The 22,625-nt window shown below is 45.1% G+C and overlaps 1 protein-coding gene across 1 annotated transcript in view; it reads left to right on the forward strand.

Annotated features, from left to right (window-relative positions):
- Positions 1-22,625, forward strand: part of Col4a6 (collagen type IV alpha 6 chain) — a 66,405-nt gene extending 43,780 nt beyond the window's left edge. Inside the window, exons 27-44 of the mRNA XM_077793616.1 lie at positions 1,524-1,694; positions 2,612-2,755; positions 4,116-4,241; positions 4,668-4,849; positions 6,906-6,969; positions 7,592-7,666; positions 8,254-8,361; positions 8,455-8,562; positions 9,746-9,817; positions 10,090-10,215; positions 14,258-14,374; positions 14,699-14,860; positions 15,038-15,136; positions 16,526-16,672; positions 17,815-17,931; positions 19,148-19,339; positions 20,023-20,309; positions 22,365-22,625. Of these exons, the coding sequence (XP_077649742.1) occupies positions 1,524-1,694; positions 2,612-2,755; positions 4,116-4,241; positions 4,668-4,849; positions 6,906-6,969; positions 7,592-7,666; positions 8,254-8,361; positions 8,455-8,562; positions 9,746-9,817; positions 10,090-10,215; positions 14,258-14,374; positions 14,699-14,860; positions 15,038-15,136; positions 16,526-16,672; positions 17,815-17,931; positions 19,148-19,339; positions 20,023-20,309; positions 22,365-22,625 (2,558 nt within the window). The remainder of the gene's footprint in view (positions 1-1,523; positions 1,695-2,611; positions 2,756-4,115; positions 4,242-4,667; positions 4,850-6,905; positions 6,970-7,591; positions 7,667-8,253; positions 8,362-8,454; positions 8,563-9,745; positions 9,818-10,089; positions 10,216-14,257; positions 14,375-14,698; positions 14,861-15,037; positions 15,137-16,525; positions 16,673-17,814; positions 17,932-19,147; positions 19,340-20,022; positions 20,310-22,364) is intronic.

The following is a 22,625-nucleotide window of genomic DNA, read 5'->3' on the forward strand; positions in this document are numbered from 1 at the left end:
GTGATCTGGTCAGAACCTAGAAAGAGACTTGAATTTCCTCAGCTCTTAAGTTTCACATCTCAGGGCTTCCTGGCAGTGCCAAGAAAACCAGATTGCTGAAATTTAACTTCCAAAATATGACAACAAATCACTTCCTGCCCCCTCCCCCATGGCCTGATGCTCCCATTTCATGCTTACGTGGCCTCCTGCCTTCCCTAGTTAGAGAAGCCACCCATGCTGTACAAGTGGGTCTAGTGCATCCTACTGCCTTTTCTGGGGCTGTGGGGAGCTCAGTTTGGGTTGAGGAGGAGCTTGAGCAAAGTATGATTGCCAAAAAGTGGCTTTCACTCAGGGTGGGGCCCTGCACCCCCTGCTTTCAACCTAATGTTTGCAACTTGTCTTTTTTGTGCACTATGTCCTTACACTGTCTCAGTGACCCTATCATCTCCCCTTTGCTCCAGCCCCAGTGACTGAAGTTGAGTTATTTACAGAGCCGTTAATATCCTTTTTATCCCCTTTGTCCTTCTGTGTTTCTGGGTCTTCACATAGGCTGCCTAGGTGAAAAAACATAGCACACAAGCTTACAGACTAAGATCCCCACCAGGGATTTATCTTATTATACACTATAACATGGCCTTGCTTACAGGGCCAAGGATCCCTGATCTCATGCTGTGGGGTTGGCTCCCATTGAATTTCCTTCCCTTGTTGAGGAGTCTCCTTCACAGCCTCCCAATGGAATCCAGGGGCTCCTAGCTACTTGATGTTTTTCATTCCATAGAAAGCTAAGTCAGCCATTCATTTAGGTCCTTGGGGGCCCAAATACCTCTGTCGTCATCGATTTAATCCTTTGGTTTTTTAATTTCCTTGCTTTGTACCTGAACATTCCACTTTGGCAGCAGCTCAGGAGGTTAATCCCATTGACCAACTTAAAGCGTGGTGAAAGACAGCTCAGAATACCTAGGAGATCAAATGGGCCTTGTAGATTTCTACAGTACTTGGCACTAGGGGGTCTTTCAACCCTAATGCCAAGGAACTGGCTGACTTAACTGCTTGCTTGAGGGATTAAAAGGGCAGCCCTGCATCCAGGGCTCCCTGGGAGGCTGAAACAACAGCTCAGCTTTAACCTCTACCTCACCGATTGGCTTAGGAAACAGCAATTGTGGAGCAATTCAGGCTGGAAGTACCCGGGAAACTGGAGCCCAGTTGCCACCCTGACTTCCCAGAGCTCCATTCAGAAGCTAAAGCATGAGCCACATTCATAAAGGGAAAAGTTTAAATCACAAGGAGGTTGTTCCCCCTGCCAGCTATTGTGCCATGTTGGAAGTAATAGCCATTTGGCATGGCACTCTGGGTGGTAGATAGTACTGCTCCAGCCAACTAAGAACTCTAACTGCCTGTTAGCAGCTTGCATATGTCATTGTTAAAGGGCCATTTACAAAACCCAACAAGCCAACCAACCAGAAGCTATGGGAATGGGCAGTGGCCCAGATCTGGCCAGAGCCTTGCTTAACAGCTGTCCTGTGTTCTCTCTTGTGCTGATTCAGGACATCCTGGAAAGAAAGGTCAAAAAGGCGAGAAAGGTTACTCTGGATCAACTAGAAAAAGAGGTTTACCTGGGATAAAAGGCCTTCCTGGATCTCCGGGGCTAACTGGCTTCTTAGGGAGCCCAGGTTTGCCAGGAGTCACTGGATTGCCAGGCCTCCCAGGCCCAAAGGGTAAGTGAAGTGATCAAGAAGGCCAGTGAAGTGACCAGTGAATACTAGTGAGTACCAGCTGCCCAGCTTTGCCCCTTCTCTCTGCCCAGGAATGGGGAACAACAGAAAGGGAGGTGGGTAGGGCTTCTGGTGAAGATAGTTGGACAAGCCTAGTACTAAAGTAAGACTGCCTAAGGTAAGTCATAGACTACTTGCTATGTAACATTGGGCTGAATATCATGGTCCAAAAAGCCCAAGGCAGAGCTGGGGCTGTAGCTCAGTGGTAGAGTACTTGCCTGGCATGTGTGAGGCACTGGATTCCATCCTCAGCACCACATAAAAATTAATTAATTAATTAAATTCAGGTATTATGTCCATGTACAACAAGAAAGAAAGAAAGAAAGAAAGAAAGAAAAAAGAAAGAAAAGCCCATGGCAGTACCAGCCACACTGAAATTGCTCATTTGCACCATCATGGAACCTGATAGCTCTTACTTCCTTTGATTGCCTTGACAGACATCAGTGGTTGGGCATCACTGTTACTGGTTGGGCATCACTGTTTTAAGCATGGGAAAGTGATTCAAAGGCACACAATTTGTTAGCATCAGAGGTAGGCTAGAGCTTCTCTTCCTGCCTCCTGGCCCTAGGACTTTTTTTCTGTGCCACACATAAATTCTAACTTGATGAATTATAAGAACCTCCTGCTTCATTCCTTTGTTTGCTTAGTGCTACATCCCTGTTCAGGGGAGTGAAGTGATGTGTAATGACTAAGAGCTTAGTAATGACTGAGACTTAGAGTTAGAAAAACCTAGGTTTTATTCCCTTCTGTGAAACTTCTTAGCTGTGTGACTCTGGACAAGTAATTCTACCTCTCTAAGCCCCATTGGTTTCCTCATTTGTAGAACAGGGATAATAATAGAAGTTATTGTTTCCCAACAGGTGAGAAGGGGTCCACTGGACTGGTAGGTTTTCCGGGCATTCCGGGTCTCCCTGGTATTCCTGGTGCAAGTGGATTAAAGGGGATTCCTGGGTCAGCCGGAAAAGTGGGAACATCTGGACAGGCTGGGATTCCTGGTGAAAAAGGTGAGTAGAAGAAGTGAATACTGGAACTGCCACCCTTCCCAATGTTCCTTTTGCTTGTTGACTTTGTCACTTCTGTAGCTTATAACAATCCTGTGTTAAATAATAATATTTGGGGCTTCTGAATAAAGTCCTTTAAACCAAAAAACTAATAATCACTTCTGAGTTAACACTGCATAATACAGGCTGTGTTACTGAGATTACCATTACCATACCAATACTGGAGAGAAAACAACTTAATTGAGGAAAGTTTTATTTTAGTTTGTGGATTCAGTGGTTTCTGTTCATGCAGTTGGCCCTATTGCCTTTGGTCATGTAGTGAGGCAGAATATCATGGCAGGGAGCATGTGATGGAGAAAGCTGCTTACTGCATGGTGTCTGGGAAGCAAATGAGAAAGAAGAAAAGGAAAAGACCAGAGTCCCACAATCCCCTGAGGACATTCTCCATAACTTCCTCACACTAGTCCCCACCTCTCCAAGTTTCCACCATCTCCTAGTGCACCAAGCTTTTAAGAAATGAGGTTTATCATTCTGCCTCTAGTCCCCAAAGGCTCCTGATGATCTTGTGGTGCAAAATCAGTCCATCCCCAAGAGTCCCCATTGTCTGTGTTAGTTCTCCATTATTGTAACTCATACCTGAGATAATTTATAACAAGGAAAAGTTTATTTTGACTTAGTTTTAAAAGATTCAGTTCATGGTCATATGGTTGTCTTGTCTTTAGGCCTGTGTTAAGGCAGTACATCATGGTGGCCACGAAGGAAAAAAGAAAGAGGAAGAGGCCTGGGGATATAGCTCAGTTGGTAGACTGCTGGCCTCACATGCACAAGGCCCAATCAATCCCCAGCACAGAAAGAGAGAGAGAGAGAGAGGGAGGGAGGGAGGGAGAGAGAGAGAGAGAGAGAGAGAGAGAGAGAGAGAGAGAGAGACCAGAGTTCCAGAGTTCCATAGCCCCTTTGGAGGGCATGCCCACAAAGACTTAATTTCCACCCACTAGGCCCTACTCTCAAAGGCTACACCACCTCAAAGGCTATACCACCTCCCAATGCACCACAGGCTGCATACATGGGGCCCTTGGGGGATATTTATCCAAACCATAACAAAGGCTACATCCATACATCTCCCAGATGATCCTTGGAGAAGAGTTTTCCTATGGGTCTAAAGTTACTGATCAATTTTGGGTTTGTAGAAGGAGATTTACATACACAAAAATGCAAATTTGGGGAAATGGGAGTGGAGAAGAGGATGAAAATGGCCCATAAATAAGTCTGGGGGTAGCATGGAAAGAAATGATATGAAAGCTCTACCTTTGTCTGAGTCTGTATCTAATCTCTCTCACACACTACCTAATGTTCATCTTTGCAGGAGACAGAGGCGATCCGGGTCCAGTTGGAGTACCCAGTCCAAGACCTCCAATGCTGAACCTATGGTTCAAAGGAGACAAAGGCTCTCAGGGCTCAGCTGGATCAAATGGATTTCCTGGGCCCAGAGGTGCTGAGACAGGGAATGGTTGCAAGAAATGTCCAAGAAAGAGTTTACAACCAGACTTAGCTTCCTTCTTGAGAAAAGGCCCCACAGTGCAGTGGTGTGGGTGGCAGCCAGGGGTCCAAGAAGGCTGACTTCTCTGTGCCTGATGGTTGCCTGGACTTTTTAAGACTTTAATTTACATTTACCACTGTGGAACTAAGGCTTTGAATCACAGTCTGTAAAATCCCTGGAAGAGCCTGGCAGATAGTGGGGCATGGGCACTGAACTACTTGCCCTTGACTGGAGTCTCATCATGCCCCATAAGACTAAAAGTCACACCTCCCCTCCCCAAACCAATACCCTTCCTCCTGCCTGTGTCTCAGGGCGTCTGGATGAGCTGGTTTTCTCTTATCCAGAGTATTTTGCCAAGTCCTTCTATTTCTTTCCCAGGTGACAAAGGTGAGGCTGGCCGTCCAGGGTCACCAGGCCTGCCTGGAGCTCCTGGTTTCCCCAGCACTATCAAAGGACTTACTGGGATGCCAGGCCCACCTGGATCCATGGGCCTACGGGGCTTACCTGGCCTGAAAGGGTCCCCAGGGATCACAGGTTTCCCAGGAATGCCAGGAGAAAGTGTAAGTGTGCCCAGATCTTTGTCTTTCCACCAAAGAAGGGCCTGTATATAGAGGGACATGCCCTCAGTGCCCACCTTACTGATCTCAGCCCACTTTCCAACCCCTTCCCCTAAGACATCCTCAAATAAAACCCTCTCCTTGTGTCTGACAGATTTTTCTCACCCTTTCTGAACATCCCCACCACTGTGTCTTTGCTCACATTATCTCCTCCATATGGCAGAGCCTCCTCCCTCTTCTGCATTTGCCAATACCTGCCTGCCCCTTAGGCCCCAGCCCAGCACTATCTCTGTATGAGTCTCTGAGCTCCTGCTGTGCTGGCACTCTTCACTTCTCACTGCTTACATTGATCTAGTTGGTTCTGTGGGGGATCTGACTTCCTCAATCAGATTTCCAGGGCTTGTGAACAAGAACAACCTTACATGCTTTTCTTTTCTGCACCCCACTGCCAGCATCCCATGTTGAGTCAGGCACATTGTAAGAATTCAGTACAGACTTCTTGATGTTTTGATAGAAAGGTCTTTGAAGCTCCATAAGGGGCAACAACTAGCAAAAAATTTAAGCCTGGTTTCTCTGGACTCTTAAAAGTCAGAGTAGAGTAAGCTTAGCTGTGAGACAGACTAGAGTTTGGATCTTGCCTCCATCACTTATTAGCTCTGTAATCTTGTGCACATTGCTTAATTTCCCTGAAACTCCTTTTCCTCCTCTGTAGAAAAAGAGAATAATATTCAAATCTCTTTCAGAAAATAATGAGGATTAAGTGAGATGCTACATGTAAAGTACTTAACATTATGTCAGACACATGGCAGGCTCTGCACAAATAGCAATATCCAGGGTCAAAATGAACTGGACACAATACCTGTGCTCCCTTCAGGTGAAGTCTCTGTCCTTTAAAAGTGTCCATCCATCTGGTAGAGAAAATTCAGACATACCTGAATGTATACACATACAAAAAAAATAGTTCTAAAATGAATAGTCCTGACTACTCACATAATGAGGAGGGATGAAAATAAAGTGGGAAGCCATTTTGGATGGGGCCCCACTGTGAGCAGAGGCTCATAATTTGGAGTAACTATGGCAGTGTGCCAGATGAGACCAGGTAAGGAAACAGGCAGAATGAAGGGGTGTCCTGGATGATGGTTTGGTGGGCACAGTGACACAATGCAGTACTGAACTTTCTGCCCAAAACACTGTGATATGTCTTTACTGGGTACATATCCAAATGAATCAAAGCCATATTAGGTACCAGTAGAAGAACTCTGCTGATAGCAGCTGATGTGCCCACTTCCCAGACTCAGTCTGTTAGACATTAGCCAGTGAAGGCAGCTTTTCCTGTGAAAATGGTAATATTTATCAAATTCACACTCCAGCACCTGCACACAAACAGCCTGTTACCTAGTGTCAGAAACACCTCATTTCTTGTGGAGCCTGTGGCAAAGGACTAGCCCTATGTGGTGAAGCAACACTTGTCTTTATGCGTCATAGTTCTAGAATTTTGACCAGAGTGCTGGTACCTGGATTGTTGTGTTCTGTATTTTCTTTCTTTTCTTTTTTGTACTGGGGATTGAATCCAAGCGCACTTTACCACTGAGCTATATCCCCAGTCCTTTTATGTTTTTCTTTTGGGACAGGGTTTTCTATAATGCTTAAGGACTATCTAAGTTGCTGAGGCTGGCCTGGAAATTGTGATCCTCCTACCTCAGCCTTCGGAGTCACAGGAATCACAGGCATGCACCACCAGGCCTAGCATGTTCTGTATATTCTAAGAGACTTGCTAGAGCAGCCACACATTGATTTGCCAACATTTCAATTTTGATAAGCAATGAGGAATTATGAATGACAAGGATTAATCTTCAGATAGTATCCTGCCCCTAATAACCCTAAGTATGTGCCTTGACCCCTGGCTTTTCACCTTCCTATTTATAGAATATACATCAGTCTATCCTGACTGTGTATAATAGACATCTCTCAAGCAATGGCTTAGGGAGCAGAGGGGGAATAAAATGATGGGGAGCCCTGAGCTCTGGGCAGAAATGATGGTTCCTGTATTGCTTTGAAGGGTTCACAAGGTCTCATTGGGGCTCCTGGACTCCCAGGAGCATTTGGTCTCCCAGGCTCAAAAGGTAAGGAACATTTTCTCTTTTAATGTTTCTCTATAAGAGGGTGAATTTCTAGCAGGCCCAGAGCTGCCTTGGGAGTAGACTCAGTGTTTATGGGGAAATGAATTGGCCAAACCCCATCTATAGTTCTATATGCAACAAAAAACATGGTACCTACCAAGATCTCCAGGACTTTCATGGTGCCAAGAGAAGGGTGTCCTTTGGCTTTAGAGTTTGGCTCATCTGCCTTCCAGACTCAGCAGCAGGGGAGAACCTCAGCTCCTGTCTCTTCCCCTGATGAACTGAGTCTGTTGAGCAGGAAAATTTCCCATCCTTGCTGGTAATACTGTTCCATTCTGGCGATGATTTAGGGCCCCATCTATCATCATCTCTGCTTATACTGAGCCTAGCGATATATTTCCCAATGGAGATTTGCTGCATGTAACAGCATTTCATGCCAGTAGCCTGGTAGCACCCCACATCCTGAGTTGTAATTGATTAGTCACCTTTTACCCAATAGATAATTTTGTCAAAGAGCTCCTTTGGTTATCTTGAATATGAAAAAGAATATGTTAAGAAGATCTCTTTAGTGCAGAATGACTTATAGTTTCTCCTGATCGTTTGAATAATGTCTTGATATCACCAGGAGATCAGGGCCAGACATTTGAAATTTCTGGTATCCCAGGACCCAAGGGCCAGCCTGGTGAATCAGGTTTTAAAGGTAAGGTTGCTATATTTTTGTCTCATGTGCCTCACAGACTCTTTGAAACTGAGAATTAGAAGGAATTTTGGACACGAACCCCAAGTTCTCCAACTTCCATCCAGTGCAGAATACATTCCTCAAGCAAAATAGCCTACTCTTTAAGTTGAAAAGGCTAGCAAAGACCTTTAGGATAATAGCATCCCTCCCTTAATGTATAGATTGTTATTTAAACTGTGTTTCTCTGACATTTCAATCTATTGCTTCCTTTTCTGGAAGGTGCCCCGAACAAGTCTACATAACTCTCAATCAGTTGGTATTTTCCAAATGTGAAGATAGCCACCACTGTACTTTTTAGAGATTTTGTTTGTTTCTTTCATTGTTTTAGTTTGTTTTGTTTGTGGTGTTTGGTTTGGAACTCAGGGCCTCACGCATGCTAGGCAAGTGTTCTACCACTGAGCTACACACCCAGTCCCAAGAGATTCTTCATAGGATCAGATCCCTTCAGAAGTTCAGAATGGTTTTACTTTCCTGTTCATCCTTTCCTACAGAAGAACACACTGCTACAAATGTGATCTTACTACTCAGCAATTGTGTTGATTTCATAGGTGTGAAAGGAAAAGGTGGACTGGTTGGTGATATAGGTTTTCCTGGAAACAAGGGTGATCATGGAAAAGTTGGTATTCCTGGAGATGTTGGTCTTCCTGGCTCCCCAGGTACCATGCCACATGACAACCTTATTCTGAAAAAGTTAAGAATAACTTCAAGCCATGCCCCATCCTGAACTTCTGCCTTTGTTTCACATTTAGGACTTCCAGGGATTGCAGGTATGAGAGGAGACCCAGGACTTCCAGGTTCCTCTGGTCATCCAGGGACAACTGGGCTTCCAGGACCCTCTGGCTTAATAGGACCTAAAGGTATGTGTATTTGAGAGAAGGAAGTGGAGAAAAGTATCCTTACCTCCATAAAGGACAACTACTACTTTATCTAAGAAGATAGTAGCTAGGAGCTAGCAGCTAGGGGTAAGCCATCCCCAAGGGAATCACTGACTGGGCCCATAAGGAATAATGGAAAAGAAGAATGAAAAGGAAAGAAAGTCGGCAAGCTGAGAATGGTGGCGCATGCCTTTAATCCCAGCAGCTAGGGAGGCTGAGGCAGGAGGATCATGAATATAAAGCCAGCCTCAGCAACAGTTAGGCACTAAGCAACTCAGTGAGACCCTGTCTCTAAATAAAATACAAAATAGGGCTGGGGATGTAGCTCAGTGGTTGAGTGCCGCTGAGTTCAATCCCTGCTAGCCACCCCCAAACAAGTGGGAAAGCATGAAGGGGAAAAGAACATGGGCTTCACAGAGAAGAATTAGCAAGTAAGGCATTAGTTGCCCCTAACTGTAATGCAATCCCTGAGTTTGGGTACTTTCGAAGAAAAGTTTATTTAGCTTACAATTTTGAGGTTGAAAGTCCAAACAGCATGGCACTGGATCTGGTGAGGATACCCTCCTACCCCTATACTATTATATCATTTGGGATGATATAATAGTAGAGGATATGCAAGAGGGAGAGATAATATGGCAAGACAGGAAGTCAGAGCTCTTTAGTAACAATTCACTCTCACAAGAACTAAAACAGGGTCCCATGAGGAATACCTTAATCTCTGTTGAGGGCAGTATTCTCAAAGACCCGATGAACTACCACTAAGGCTCACTTCTTAAATGTCTCAACACTCCTTACATTGCCACACTGAGAACCAATCTTCCAATACATGAAACCATATCCAAGCCATAACAGAAATTGGTTGCCCAGGAAATGTTGCCATTCCTTGACTTAGAGATTGGGCAGTGAATCTCTGGGAGCTGAAAACCAAAGGTTTTTTATTACCACTTATGTTCTTGAAGATGTCTAATTAGTTATCATCCTACTCTTAAAGCCATATTTGTCTCTGATAGGAGTCATGAGAATCTAGGGTACATGGTGAAATTTAGGTGTGAGCTTTAAGGCATTAATGCCCTTAAGGAAAACCGGGACTTTAATGTGAAGACCTTAAAGTGGCTTTGTGGGTAGGTGGAAAATTGTTGCCATTTCTGATGTTCTTTCTTATCAGGATTGCCTGGACCTCTTGGTTTACATGGCCTAAATGGGCTTCCAGGCACCAAGGGGACCCATGGAACTCCAGGTAAGGAAGACCCTCAATGGCAAGGAGGAAGATACCGGCTCTTTCTAAAACCTGGTAGGGACTAGCCCTTGACTGTGGTCTATTTCATATACTTGGGCTTACAGATCTCTTCACCAGACATCAGTTTATGGTTCCTTAATGTAAGGGGGGAAAAGGATAGGGCTTATCTTTCTGCCTGAATGAGATCGTTTCTCCAGAGCATAGACAAGTGGGCTAGACAGGAGGGCCTTATCCCTGCTGAGTCTGTCTCCTCCCTCTGTCTCTCTTCCTAGGAGCCAGTATTACTGGTGTGCCTGGGCCTGCTGGCCTTCCTGGTCCCAAAGGGGAAAAAGGAACACCAGGAATTGTCATTGGAGCTCCAGGGAAACCAGGCCCAAGAGGACAAAAAGGTGGCAGAGGTAAATGAGCTCATGTCAGGCCTTATAGAAGCTGAGGGAGGACTTGTCGGGATGGGGGTCCAGGTTTGGGGTTCATCAGAGCCATATGGACTGCAGGGTTGATTTGTTCATGTCTTCAATATCTATGGGAGTCTCAGAACCCCATGGGGGCTGCTGAGAAAGGAAGGACAGGCTGTGCCTGTGGCTTTCCAGTGAATGGGTGTCAGGGAACAGTTACCAAGTCCCCTCTAGTCTCCAGGTTCCCTTTCACTCTTCCTTATTCACCTTAAAGCCTCTCTTGGTCAGAGCCTGGCTCAGTGGTCCTACAGGATAGTGCTTGTCCACTTAGTGAGAGACTGGCCAGAATTTCCTCAGTGTCCAGTATGCATGGGACTTCCAGGATTTAGGGAAGACATCATGGTACCAGAAAAAGCCCAAGGCTAAGAATAAGTATCTTCCAAGGACAAGCCCACAACATGCACTAAATTAGTATTTGTTGGGTTTACTGGAAATCAGATACCACTTGATCTCACTCCCTCACTCAACAGATTGTCTGAATTCTATTTCAGAGCCTCCCTTTCCCCAAAGAAAGAAATGAGTTCTCATTGATCCCACTCACTGTAAAACAGAAAATGAATTCAGTTTAGCATCATGGCTAAGAGTATGGGCTCTGATGTCAGACCAGTGGGATTCTGATTTCAGGTCTCTCACTAGCTATATGACCTTGAAGAATGAAGTTCCTTGTCCCTCAATCCCAAATGAGCCCTTACTTGTTTGTTTCCGTAAAATGGATATAATAAAAGTCTGTGCATGGTGGTGCAGCCTATAATTCTAGTGGCTCAGGAGGCTGAGGCAGAAGGATGGTGAGTTCAAAGCCAGCCTCAGCAACTGCGAGGCGCTAAGCAACTCAGTGAGACCCTGTCTCTAAATAAAATACAAAATAGGGCTGGGAATGTGGCTCAGTGGTCAAGTGCCCATAAGTGTAATCCCAGGTACCCCCGCTCCCACCGAAAATGGATGTAATAACAAAATCTGCCTCACAGGTTTTGTGAGGAATCAGTGCTGGTCATTATATTATTGCATGTTACCTAGGGAAATAATATTTGCAAAATGTTCTGTTCCTCATAGCTCTGGGGCCTGGAGTCTCATTGCACTTAGTTTATGTTTATGTTCGCATAATGTTCATATGTTTCCCAGAAACTGTATTCATAAATTAATTCATTTTCTGCTGCGTTTTGAATTGGTGCATCTGCTGTTTCTGTGTTTACTCTATCCTTTGGTCTGGACCATCCTGTTCTTTTCTGAAAGCCAGCAGCTTTCGAGAGGAAGGGCTCAAAGCAGGGCCTGAGTCTACAGAGACACAGTGGCTTCTTTCACAAGACATAGAGAACAGGGGATCAGATAAAAGCACAGGGCATTTTCTTTTCTGTTTGCAAATGTTGACTGGGAATGGTCATTAATTCATTTCATTTAGCTGAGGTAATAAGACCACAATTACACAGTAAACAACACATGTCAAGATGGATACATTTCAGGAACATAATGTTGGGGGGGGGAAAGCATGTCACAAAGGGATATATTTGGTATGGTTCCATTGATAAATGTTCAAAAAGAAGCAAAATAACCAATATATTGTTGAGGGATGCAAATATTCATGGTCAAACTATGATAAAAAGTGAGGGAATGAAGAACACAAAATTCAGGAGTGGTTGCCTCAGAGAGGGAGAGAAGGGGTAGAATCTATGGCAGGTGCACAAGAAAGTCCAAAGGTAATGTTATCTTATTTTTCCCCAAATAGGGTAGTTGGAACACAGGTGTTTTCATTGTACCTGGATTATTATTTACATATTATTGATCAATAATTCATCAATATTGATCAATATTGTATCCTCTCAATATCTAATTAAAATAACAATGCAGCATGTATCATACCCCCACCATAGGAACCTGTGATTTGATAATGGAAGTCAGTGTAAAATAAGGTTTTACCTCTGAGAAAACTCCATAGAACATTTCTTGTCCTTACGTTTAGTTAAAAAATTTTCAATTGCACTGTTGTTTTCATATTTTCATTAAATATTTAGAGACTGCCATAACATAATTAGTTTTTTAGGACTTTTGACACTGGAATGACTTGGAAAAATAGACTATTTTGCATTTAGGCCTGCTTAGTAGAAGTGTTTTATTCTTAATCAAATAAATAGATGAATTTTTATACTACTTGAAGTAAGCAGTGCCTTTATTTCAGATTTTATTATATATTGCTATAATTATAAATCAAGAAATAGGTAAAGGACAGAGGAGGCTTCAAAAACTGGCATGTGAAGCCAGGTGTGGTGGCACATGCCTATAATCCCAGGGAACTCAGGAGGAAGGATGAGGCAGGAGGATAAAAGGTTTGAGGCCAGCCTCAGCAACTTAGTGAGACTCTGTCTCAAAATAAAAAGGGTTGGGGATGTAGCTTTGTGGTAGAGCACCTCTGGGTTCAGTCCCCAGTACTGCAAAAAAAAAAAAAAAAAAAGTAAAAAATTATCTAGGAAGGGAATTTTAATAATCTTTGGGCTAACACACTGACTCTATTATATGTGGTTATGTAGTGTCATATTAATGTTGCATAATTTCAGCTGATATAAATATACAAGCCCTGTATATACATGTATATTCATGCATTTAATTATATACATGCATTTGAATATTCATTGAAATATCTTCTAGTATATGCCAGAATAATACATTTCAGAAAAATATACAATGTGTCTTTCTTTTCAGATCTTTACCTCCATGAAAAAGAAAAATACTTCAAAGGGTCACCAAGGCATAACTGACAATGCTACCAGTAGCACCGCATAGTTTTGCAGATAGTTTTTCTTTTTTCCATTTTGTTTTTGCTTTTTCTTTCCTAGACATTGAATCTTTTCTCAAAATTTATATTTTTTTATCTTTAGATTTCTTCATGATTTAATCAATTAATGTGCTAATTTTAAACATCTGAATTAACTCATCTGCCATCTTTCTTTACAAGTTTACTTGTCATTTTAGATGGATATAAGATGATGGGAAAGTTAACATTAATATTGCTGGATTTTCTTGTCATCAAACAAACAAATGAATTGCAACCACCAGAAGTTTATCAATCAGTTTCTCTTCATTTGAATATCTTCTAGAATATGCCAAAGTAAAACATTTCTTCAGTGCTACATGTATAAAATTAACATCTACATATGTATACGTGTGTTTTCCCATTGAGATTACCATCTATGTATTTGACATGTTAATATTAAATAAATTTTTTAATAAATGAAAGTTTTGATTTTGAAAATGTAGCAGAAATTGTTCCCAAAACAGAAAACATGTTCAACTTTATTAAAATCTAAGCAAAAAACTATTGTATATGTATTCTAATAAATGACTATTCTCTTTGACCAAAAAGGGAGAAGATATTAGTACAGAGAAATTTGTTCTATAAGCAATGGCACAAACGTTCAGCTAATATTATGAATTACCTATAAAAGATTGCTTTCCAGTTTACCTAAAGATAGCTGAGAAGCCTGGAAGACACAGCAATGTGCAGCGCTCTTGCCACCTCCATTCTGACTGCCTGGGGCCTGAGGCTTATGTCCATAACCTTTGTACAGGATCAGACATAACTGGCTAACTTATTAAATATTGTTTGATGGGGAGAGGAGGTTTAAGAACATGTGAAAAACTTAAACTCCAGCTGCTCAGGCATGCCTTCTTTTATTTCTGATTTGGAGGAAATCAGCCTAAAATATTTCTCTCAACAGTGAAATTGAGGAGCTAGAATTTTCCACAGCTCTGTCCTAATAAAATTAAGCTGCAGCTGAAAAGGGGGATTCTAAGCCCTTCTCACTTTTGTCTGCTTGCTGGGAAGATAAGGTGAGGGGAGAAGAGCCCTCTGCTGGCAGTGTCTGGTCTGGCTTCTATCTAAGCACTTCCATTTTCTCTGTGTGCACTTCCATTTTCTCTGAGACAACCTGGCCCTCTCCTGGGCACACAAAGCCCACCCAGCTCCCACCCAGCCCTGTTTATTTATTCTTTGCAGGTTTCCCAGGTCTCCAAGGCCCTGCTGGTTTCCCTGGTGCCCCAGGCATCTCCTTGCCCTCAGTCATGACAGGACAGCCTGGTGACCCTGGACCACCAGGCCTAGATGGAGAACGAGGTAAAAACAAGAAGCTCCTAAGAGGACCAGCTGCCCCATTTTGTCTAGTGTTTGGGAGGATCCCGTGCAGCTCTGGGCCTGTTGCTAGACATGCATGGGTCTGCTTGGCCTTACATCCCTCCCCTTAGCCAGGGCATTGGGGTTTGAACTGTCTGTATTTTGCTCCAAGGGTTTGGGAATGTCTGGGCCCTGGGACTCCACAAATGCCAAAGAAACATCCTCTGTCCTTCAAATGGGCTTTAACTTCTTGTCAGTCTGTATACCTTCAGCAGTGACTCCTTACTGCTCACTCACCTCTCATCCATCTTCCAATCTTATCCCTAGGTCGCCCAGGCCCTCATGGGCCCCCAGGCCCCTCTGGGCCATCGTCGGATCAAGGTGACCCTGGAGACCCTGGCTTCCCTGGAATTTCTGGCCTTCTTGGGCCCAAGGGACACCAAGGAATTTCAGGTTTCCCTGGGCTCCCTGGAGAACTAGGACTGAAAGGTATGGCTGTTTGGCCGGCTGCTGAGCCCCTCCCCACTTAGCAGTTAAAAAGAGTTCCTTGCTGCAGCCCTGAGAAGGGAGGCTGATAATGCTTCTCCCCGCCACACCCCTGCCCAGTCTCCACTCCACCATCACTGTCATGGCAGGTCTGATTTTCTCTCCTTTACACTTTGCCAGGCATGAGAGGTGAGCCTGGCTTCATGGGGACTCCAGGCAAGATTGGGCCACCTGGAGATCCAGGATTCCCTGGGATAAAGGGGAAGGCAGGGCCAAGAGGTGAGTTGAGAGCATATGTTGTGTTGAACCTAAGCTCAAAGTAGAAAGGTAAGGTTTGGGGTAAAGTTCCATCAGGGGTCACTGCTGGCCATGCCAGGAAGTCCTGGAGGCCTAAAGTAGCTGGATCAAGCCCCACCCCAGGAGGTCGTTTCTGCACATTGGGGAAAAACTCTGCCTCCATCTGTTCCCAGGACTGAAGGTCACTGCTGCTTTGCCACCACAGATCCTACCCCTGACCTCCTCTTCCTTCATTATTTCTTCATGGGTGGGCACTGGGATCCATTCAGATCAATACCCATTCATTTGCTCAATCTAGAAATTAGGAACTTTTCTCTCTATTCTTTTCCAGCCCCACCATAACTTCCACACATTCCATCCATTAGCAAGTCCTGAAGAGTGTATCTGTTAAATGTGCTTTGCATCTGATCACTTGCTACCCCAAGTTTCAAGCCACCAACGTTTCTCAATCAGCACCCTTCCTCCCCACCCCCAACTATCATTTTTTCACATAGTAGCCAATAAAAATCTTCCAGCAGCTTCCCATATCATAGAAATAATTTAATAGCCCACAAAGCCCTATGTGATACCTCCCTTTTCATTCTCATGCCAGTCCTCTCCCTTCACTGCGCCTGTGTTTCTGCCACACTGAAACAGTTAACCTCTTTCAGGTATCCAAAAACACCAGACCTGATCTGCCACAGGGCCTTTGCCTAGTTCTTTGCACTAGTTCTACTTCCAAAACTGCTTTTGTCCCTCTACTCTTCAAATTACTGAATCCTTTCAATACTTTAATGTTCCTACTTGTCACAGACCACTGGTTGCTCTCTCAAATTGCTGCACACCATACCACCCTGTGCTCCTTCCCACTGTCACTGCCTTATTTGTTGCCTTCATAGCTCTTCTCATGACTTGCCTAAAGATTAAGGACATTTGTCAAATTGTGCATTGTGCATCTTTAATCACTAGACTATTATCTCCATAAAGGTCTATCTCATTCATTGCTCTCTTCCCAGATCTTGCAAGTCCCTGGCACGTAGTAAGCACCCAAGAAGTACTTGTTCAATGAATTGCTAAGCAGATCACTAGTAAGGTAGCTGGCTGGGGTGAGGATCCTAGGCAGTGAACCTCTGGGGTTGAATTCATCCCCTCAGTTGCTATATCCCTGAGCTAAGGCACAAAAATGAGTATAACCTAGTCCTTTCCCTCAAGGAGCTACCAAGGCACTGGGTGATAGATGGGTAAAGAGGACACTGTGCAAAGGGTGGTGAGAGCCATTCTTGTACTTAGTGGGGACTGTGAGGACAGACAGGGCAGAAAGGAAATCTGCTGAAGCCAGCCTGTCCTCCTTTTCCTCAACCTGACAATGCTGTTACCCCCACCTGCCCACAGGCTTCTCCGGTCCCCAAGGTGCTCCTGGACAAACACCCATTGCAGAAGCTGTCCAAGTTCCGCCTGGACCCTTGGGTCTTCCAGGCATTGATGGCATCCCTGGTCTCCCAGGGGACCCTGGCATTCAAGGCCCTGTTGGTCTTCAAGGTAAGAATGGCACCAGAGAAAGGGGACTTCTTAGGAAGCTGAAATGGCCTTGACTAAGGACTGAAGCAGCTGGCTTGTAACTCCAGCTCCAAGGGAGCACCTTCATCAGCCTTTTGCTTTGCTTCTTTACAAGGTTCCATGCTTCTTGCCAAGGAGGGGAAAGGCCAGCAAAGTCAACAGGGTAGTGATTGTATCTGACTTTGGAGAATGTGCGAGCACAACACAGCCACTCTTCCAAACAGCTTGTCCCTCTCTAAAGTGCTGATGAGACATGGAGGGACTGTTGTGGTGCATAAAGGGCAGCATGAGGCATTGGAGAAAGCTCAGGGCTTGGGGACAGAAAACTTGGCTTCTCAAACCCAGCTTGGACCCAACTAGAGCAAGTTAGCAGTCTCCTGGGCCTCAGTGTCCACACTTTTGCTATGGGATGCTGGCAGTTGCCCTGCAGACTTCTTAGCATTGCTGGTAGGATGACAGGAAGGGAGTGTGTGGAGGGCCTCAGAAAAGCTAAGTGGAAAGTATGGTGTCAGGGCAGAGCTGACCCTTTGAACTAACAACTAGCCCAGGCAGGCTTTGGCTCTAACACTCAGTGTGCGTACCAAGCTGTCAGTCAGTAAATCTTTAGCATGACACGATTCCCCTTTCCCTAGGGAGGGCACCACTGGATGCTCTACATTGAGCACCACCACTGTTCCTGTTTTAGTCAGCTTTTTTTCTGCTGTGACTAACCCCACCAGCACAATTGTGGAGGAGAAAAGGTTTATTCAAGGGCTCACAATTTCAGAGGTCTCCATCCATAGACAGCAAGCTTCATTCCTTGGGACTCTAGGTGAGGCTGAACATCATGGCAGAGTGTGTGGCAGAGGGAAGCAGCTTACATGGTGATAAGAAAGCAGAGAGAGAGAGACCTCCACTGGCCAGATACAAATATATACCCCAAAGCTACACCCCAATTTGCACCTCCTCCAGCCACACCCTACCACTTCAGTTACCACTCAGTTAATCCCATTCAGTGATTGGGTTAAGACTCTCACAGTCAAATCATTCTCCTCTGAACCTCCTTGCATTGTCTCACATGTAAGCTTTGGGGTGAAACCTCTCATCCAAACCATAACAGACCCCATGGGCTTTCTCTCCTGCAGGCTTCAAAGGTTTACCTGGCATTCCTGGCAAAGATGGGCCCAGCGGGCTTCCAGGCCCACCGGGGGCCCTTGGTGATCCTGGTCTCCCTGGACTGCAAGGCCCTCCAGGATTTGAAGGTCTGACGATGTCACACCAGGGAGCAGAGGGTTTCTGAGGGTTTGAGGCTTGAGGATGAGTCAGAGACTCAAATCTAAGACTTATTCAGTTGATGGTGAAGTTTGACTCTACCACAAAGCTCAAAGCTGTGCTGTTGCTCATTCACACCAACCACCCCATGAGCCTGTGAGGGGGAGCCCTACATTGCAGAAGGTGAAGAATTGATCCAAATCCTCTTCTGGGTTCGCTTCCAGATCTTCAGCCACAGGACTCTATACCACAACATGGTCCCCTGCCCTGTACCTCCCCTTTTCTGCCTGGAAAAGGGGTGGTTCAAGGGATAACATTTAAGGAGGGGGTGGTTCAAGGGATAACATTTAAGATGAGGAATGTCCGTCCATACCTTTACTACTTACCTTCCATTTTATATCAAGGATTGCAAATCAATGTTCTGATTAGAGAACATTTCTGAGTCTGAGTGAGAATCTTATTGGAATCCATTAGCCAAATCCACCATGGGCAGGAAAGGAGGGCAGGGTTCAACACTGCTTTTAATGCCTCTGATTCAGCAGCTACATATTTATCTTTTTTTTTTTTTGAATGGGATTGAACCCAGGGGCACTCAACCACTGAGCTACATCTCTAGCCCTTTTTACTTTTTGTTTTGAGACAAGGTCTTGCTAAGTTCCTTAGGGCCTAAGTTGCAGACACTGGCTTTGAACTTGCAATCCTCCTGCCTCAGCCTCCCGAGCATCCCAAGCTGCCAAGAATACGGGCATGTGCCACCATAAACTGGCAAAGCTTTTTTTGTTGGTACTGGGGCCTGAACACTGAGCTTCAAGCATGCTAGGCAAGTGTTCTACTGCCAAGCTATATCCTAGCCATAGTTATCTCTTACGAAGTTCTTCAAGGCTGGGCCCAAGAATGATCACACACTACCCTCTCATCCCCACTCATAGGGAGCTCAAGGATAGGTAGCTGGGAGGTATACTTTATAGCCAGGTACATCTGAATTAGAGTTCTGACTTTATCACTTACTAATTGTGGAAGCTTTGAACCTCAGACTCCTCATCTACAAATTGGGCTAATAATAGCACCCTATCCTAGGGTGGTTGTGTGGATCAAGTGAGATGACCCACATATATAATATGCCTTGCACAATGTGCGGCACCAAGTGAGTAGCTGATGTCATCATTGGCTACACCACGCTTCCCTTTTCTACTCTCTCCCTCTCAGGAGCTCCAGGGAAGCAAGGCACCTTTGGGAGGCCTGGAATACCCGGGCACAGCGTGAGAGTGGGCTACACATTGGTGAAGCACAGCCAGTCGGAACAGGTTCCCCTGTGCCCCACTGGGATGAGCCAACTGTGGGTGGGTTACAGCTTGCTGTTCGTGGAGGGGCAGGAGAAAGCCCACAATCAGGACCTTGGTAAGTACTGGCTCTGAAAGCTAACCCTAGCCACCTGTCAACATGATGACCAACAGCTAATCTCTCTTTTCCAATCCCTTTGGGTCCACTGTTGTGTAGCAGGTTATAAGCACCAGCTCTGGAGTCAAGTGAATTGGGGTTCAAATGCTGACCCCACCATTTACTAGCAATGCACCCTGGATGAGTTATTCAACTTCTCTAAGCTTCTACTTCATCCTTAATGGAACAAAGCTAATTCTACTACCTCCACATAGGGAAGCGTAAGGAGCACATGAATCACCCAATATAAAACACTTTGTATAGTGTTTGGCATTTAAGCTTCCATTAAGTATCAGTGATTACCAGTAACAATAACATGGCCTGCAGGACAATGATGATTACCCAAGAATTAATTGCATTATCTGTAGGTGTGCTAACTCTTAAATGTGGAGTCAGTCTAGTAAATGCTGGTTTTATAAAGCAGATTAATTAGGGAGCAATTATTCAATTTATAAGATAATTCTCATCATTATCAAAGTTCCCTGGTGCATTTACATATGGACAGTGTCACAGGACTGTCAGGAGAGAGCTGCTGTGGTCTGGTAAAGCATTTGGATGTAAACTCAAACCATCATCTAGTTCAATCCTGGTGGTGCTGCCCCTTAGCCAGACCTTACCTGTCCTTGCCCACCTTCTCCTCCCAGGTTTTGCTGGCTCCTGCCTGCCTCGCTTCAGCACCATGCCCTTCATCTACTGCAACATCAATGAAGTGTGTCACTATGCTAGGCGCAATGATAAATCCTACTGGCTCTCTACCACTGCCCCCATTCCCATGATGCCTGTTGGCCAGACCCAGATTCCCCAGTACATCAGCCGCTGCTCTGTGTGTGAGGCTCCTTCTCAAGCCATTGCCGTGCACAGCCAGGACATCACCATCCCACAGTGTCCCCTGGGCTGGCGCAGCCTCTGGATTGGGTACTCATTCCTCATGGTAAGGCCCTGAACTGCCCCTCCCCCCAGCAGAGGGCTGGAAGCCTTGGGATTGCCCCTCAATATGGGTTTCCAGGCTCAAGGAACACTGGGTAGAAAGCAGAGCTTGAAAAGAAGAGAAATGCTTGACCTGGGCTTGGCTAATCACCAGAGATCTCAGTTCTGCATATAGTTCTGGATGTGGGGGAAGATGGCAGTCTGTACACCATGTTTCAGGATGGAAACAAATATGAATTCCAGGCTAAGGCCCTATCATTTCTATGCTTGCTTTAGTTATGCCACCACCAAGGAAAGGACAAAGCACACTAAAATCTGAGGGGACAGTGAGGGAGAGGCTAGCCCCACTCAGGGCCAGGTCATACTCTCCCTGGACTGTCTGAGCATGGCATGCCTACTCTTGTCTCACCCTCCAAGACCCATTCTGGCCACTGCTATTTCCTCCTGAAAGGCTCAGATGAGGACATGATGTATTTATATGCCCTCACTGGCATTTTTAGTGCCTCTTCATTTGGGGGAGAAGGCAGTGGCCAGCTATGTTATGTTTGTTGATAAGAAAGAGAACAGATATAAGCCCAAGGAGGCATCAAGTCACTCACCCAATATTCCATGAACATATGGGGATGTTTCATCTAATGAAAAGTCAAGTTAAGGGCCAGGACAACCCCTGTGGAAATCAGTGTGGCACCCACTGAAATACCCTGCCTTGCCAGAGCTCCTCTGTTTAATTACCAGGGATGAGATGGTGAGACAGCATCTTTGAAGAATTTTCAAAAGCCACAAGCTCCTGCACATTAGTGTACCTACTTTGGGATATGAACTTCTTTTTTATGCCCTGGGTATAACATTGGGCAGTTTGTCCCAAAGTAATGCAAAGCCATGTACTTTGCTCAACCCTATTCAGAATCTCTTCACTCTTATGTTACATAGTTCCAACATACTAGGATATTTGTCCTCTTAAGGGTAAAAGTGTGGTCTGCCTAATAAGATATCTTGAAACAAACAAAAAGATACAAGAGAGAAAATAAAGGAGACCCAAGAATTGTACAAGCTGCATAATTACTCCCTGTAAAAACTGACATTTACCATGACAAGCCTGTGTCATCTACAAAGTTGAATATACACATTGCCTGATGTTTTGTAAAGTAGGGAGATGTGTCCTGTGTTTTAGCAAGTTTTCTATTTTGAGGGTCAAAATGAGGAAATCTTTGCTGCTTCAGTTCTCAGGAAGGGTCACTTGAAAGGTCATATAAAGACTTTCATTCTCTCAAAGTTCTGAAAAGTTAGGGGTCCAACTTGGGCATATGTCCTGTTGGTCATTTGTTGACACAGGTGTATACTGAGCCTCTTCCCCCACTTTATGTGGTCCAGATGACAGCCCAGCTGAGGTGAAGGGAAAGAGGTGGGGTATGGGGAGATGAGAGGCTGCTGCCTGTGGATACAGTGACTGGAGACCCTCAGCTCATGAGTGGCCCTGAAACCAAATGCTGAGGAAATCCTCTGCAATGAGGCCAAATACAATGAGGCTTTCTTTTACTTGGCAGCTAACAAACACTATATGTCACCCTGAAGGGTGTGTGTGACACAGATTGAAACTATAAGTAGTTCTAATAAAGGGAACTTCAGGGTATGAGCTATTGATGGACATGCTTCTAAGGGAGGGGTCCTGGAGGAAGCAGTTTGTGGCATATTGTACACTCTTTCCCTTCTTAGATAAAGGGCTTAGAGAACCCTAGGGAATTTACCTTAATCCAACCTTTCTCAGGTTCATTTGCTCAGAGTTTGGGAACCCCTGGTTGAGATGTAGTCATTAGCCATGCATAATGGGTTAGGGAGGAACTAAGGAGCTTGGAGGGGGGCTCCCCAATCCTGAAGGCTGCTACAAGGGAGGATGTACGGCCTCTGCCCCTAAAACACAGTTTTTGGCATGTTGGCTAGAAGCTAGGACAGAGCCAAAGGACAAGTGCTTAGGAGTGGAGCACGTGTGCCCTCCTGCAGCACCTCCCCATGCCAGGCTCTGGCAGGCACAGCTCACCAAACAACCTCCCGTCTGTTTCAGCACACTGCTGCTGGGGCGGAGGGTGGAGGCCAGTCCCTGGTCTCCCCTGGCTCCTGCCTCGAGGATTTTCGGGCCACTCCCTTCATCGAGTGCAGTGGTGCCCGAGGCACCTGCCACTACTTTGCCAACAAGTACAGTTTCTGGTTGACGACAGTGGAAGAAAGGCAGCAGTTTAAGGAGGAGCCAGTGTCTGAAACACTGAAAGCTGGCCAGCTCCATACCCGGGTCAGCCGCTGCCAGGTGTGTATGAAAAGACTGTAG

The sequence above is a fragment of the Urocitellus parryii genome, chromosome X (genome assembly GCF_045843805.1).
Source record: "Urocitellus parryii isolate mUroPar1 chromosome X, mUroPar1.hap1, whole genome shotgun sequence".
Taxonomy (NCBI): Eukaryota; Metazoa; Chordata; class Mammalia; order Rodentia; family Sciuridae; genus Urocitellus; species Urocitellus parryii.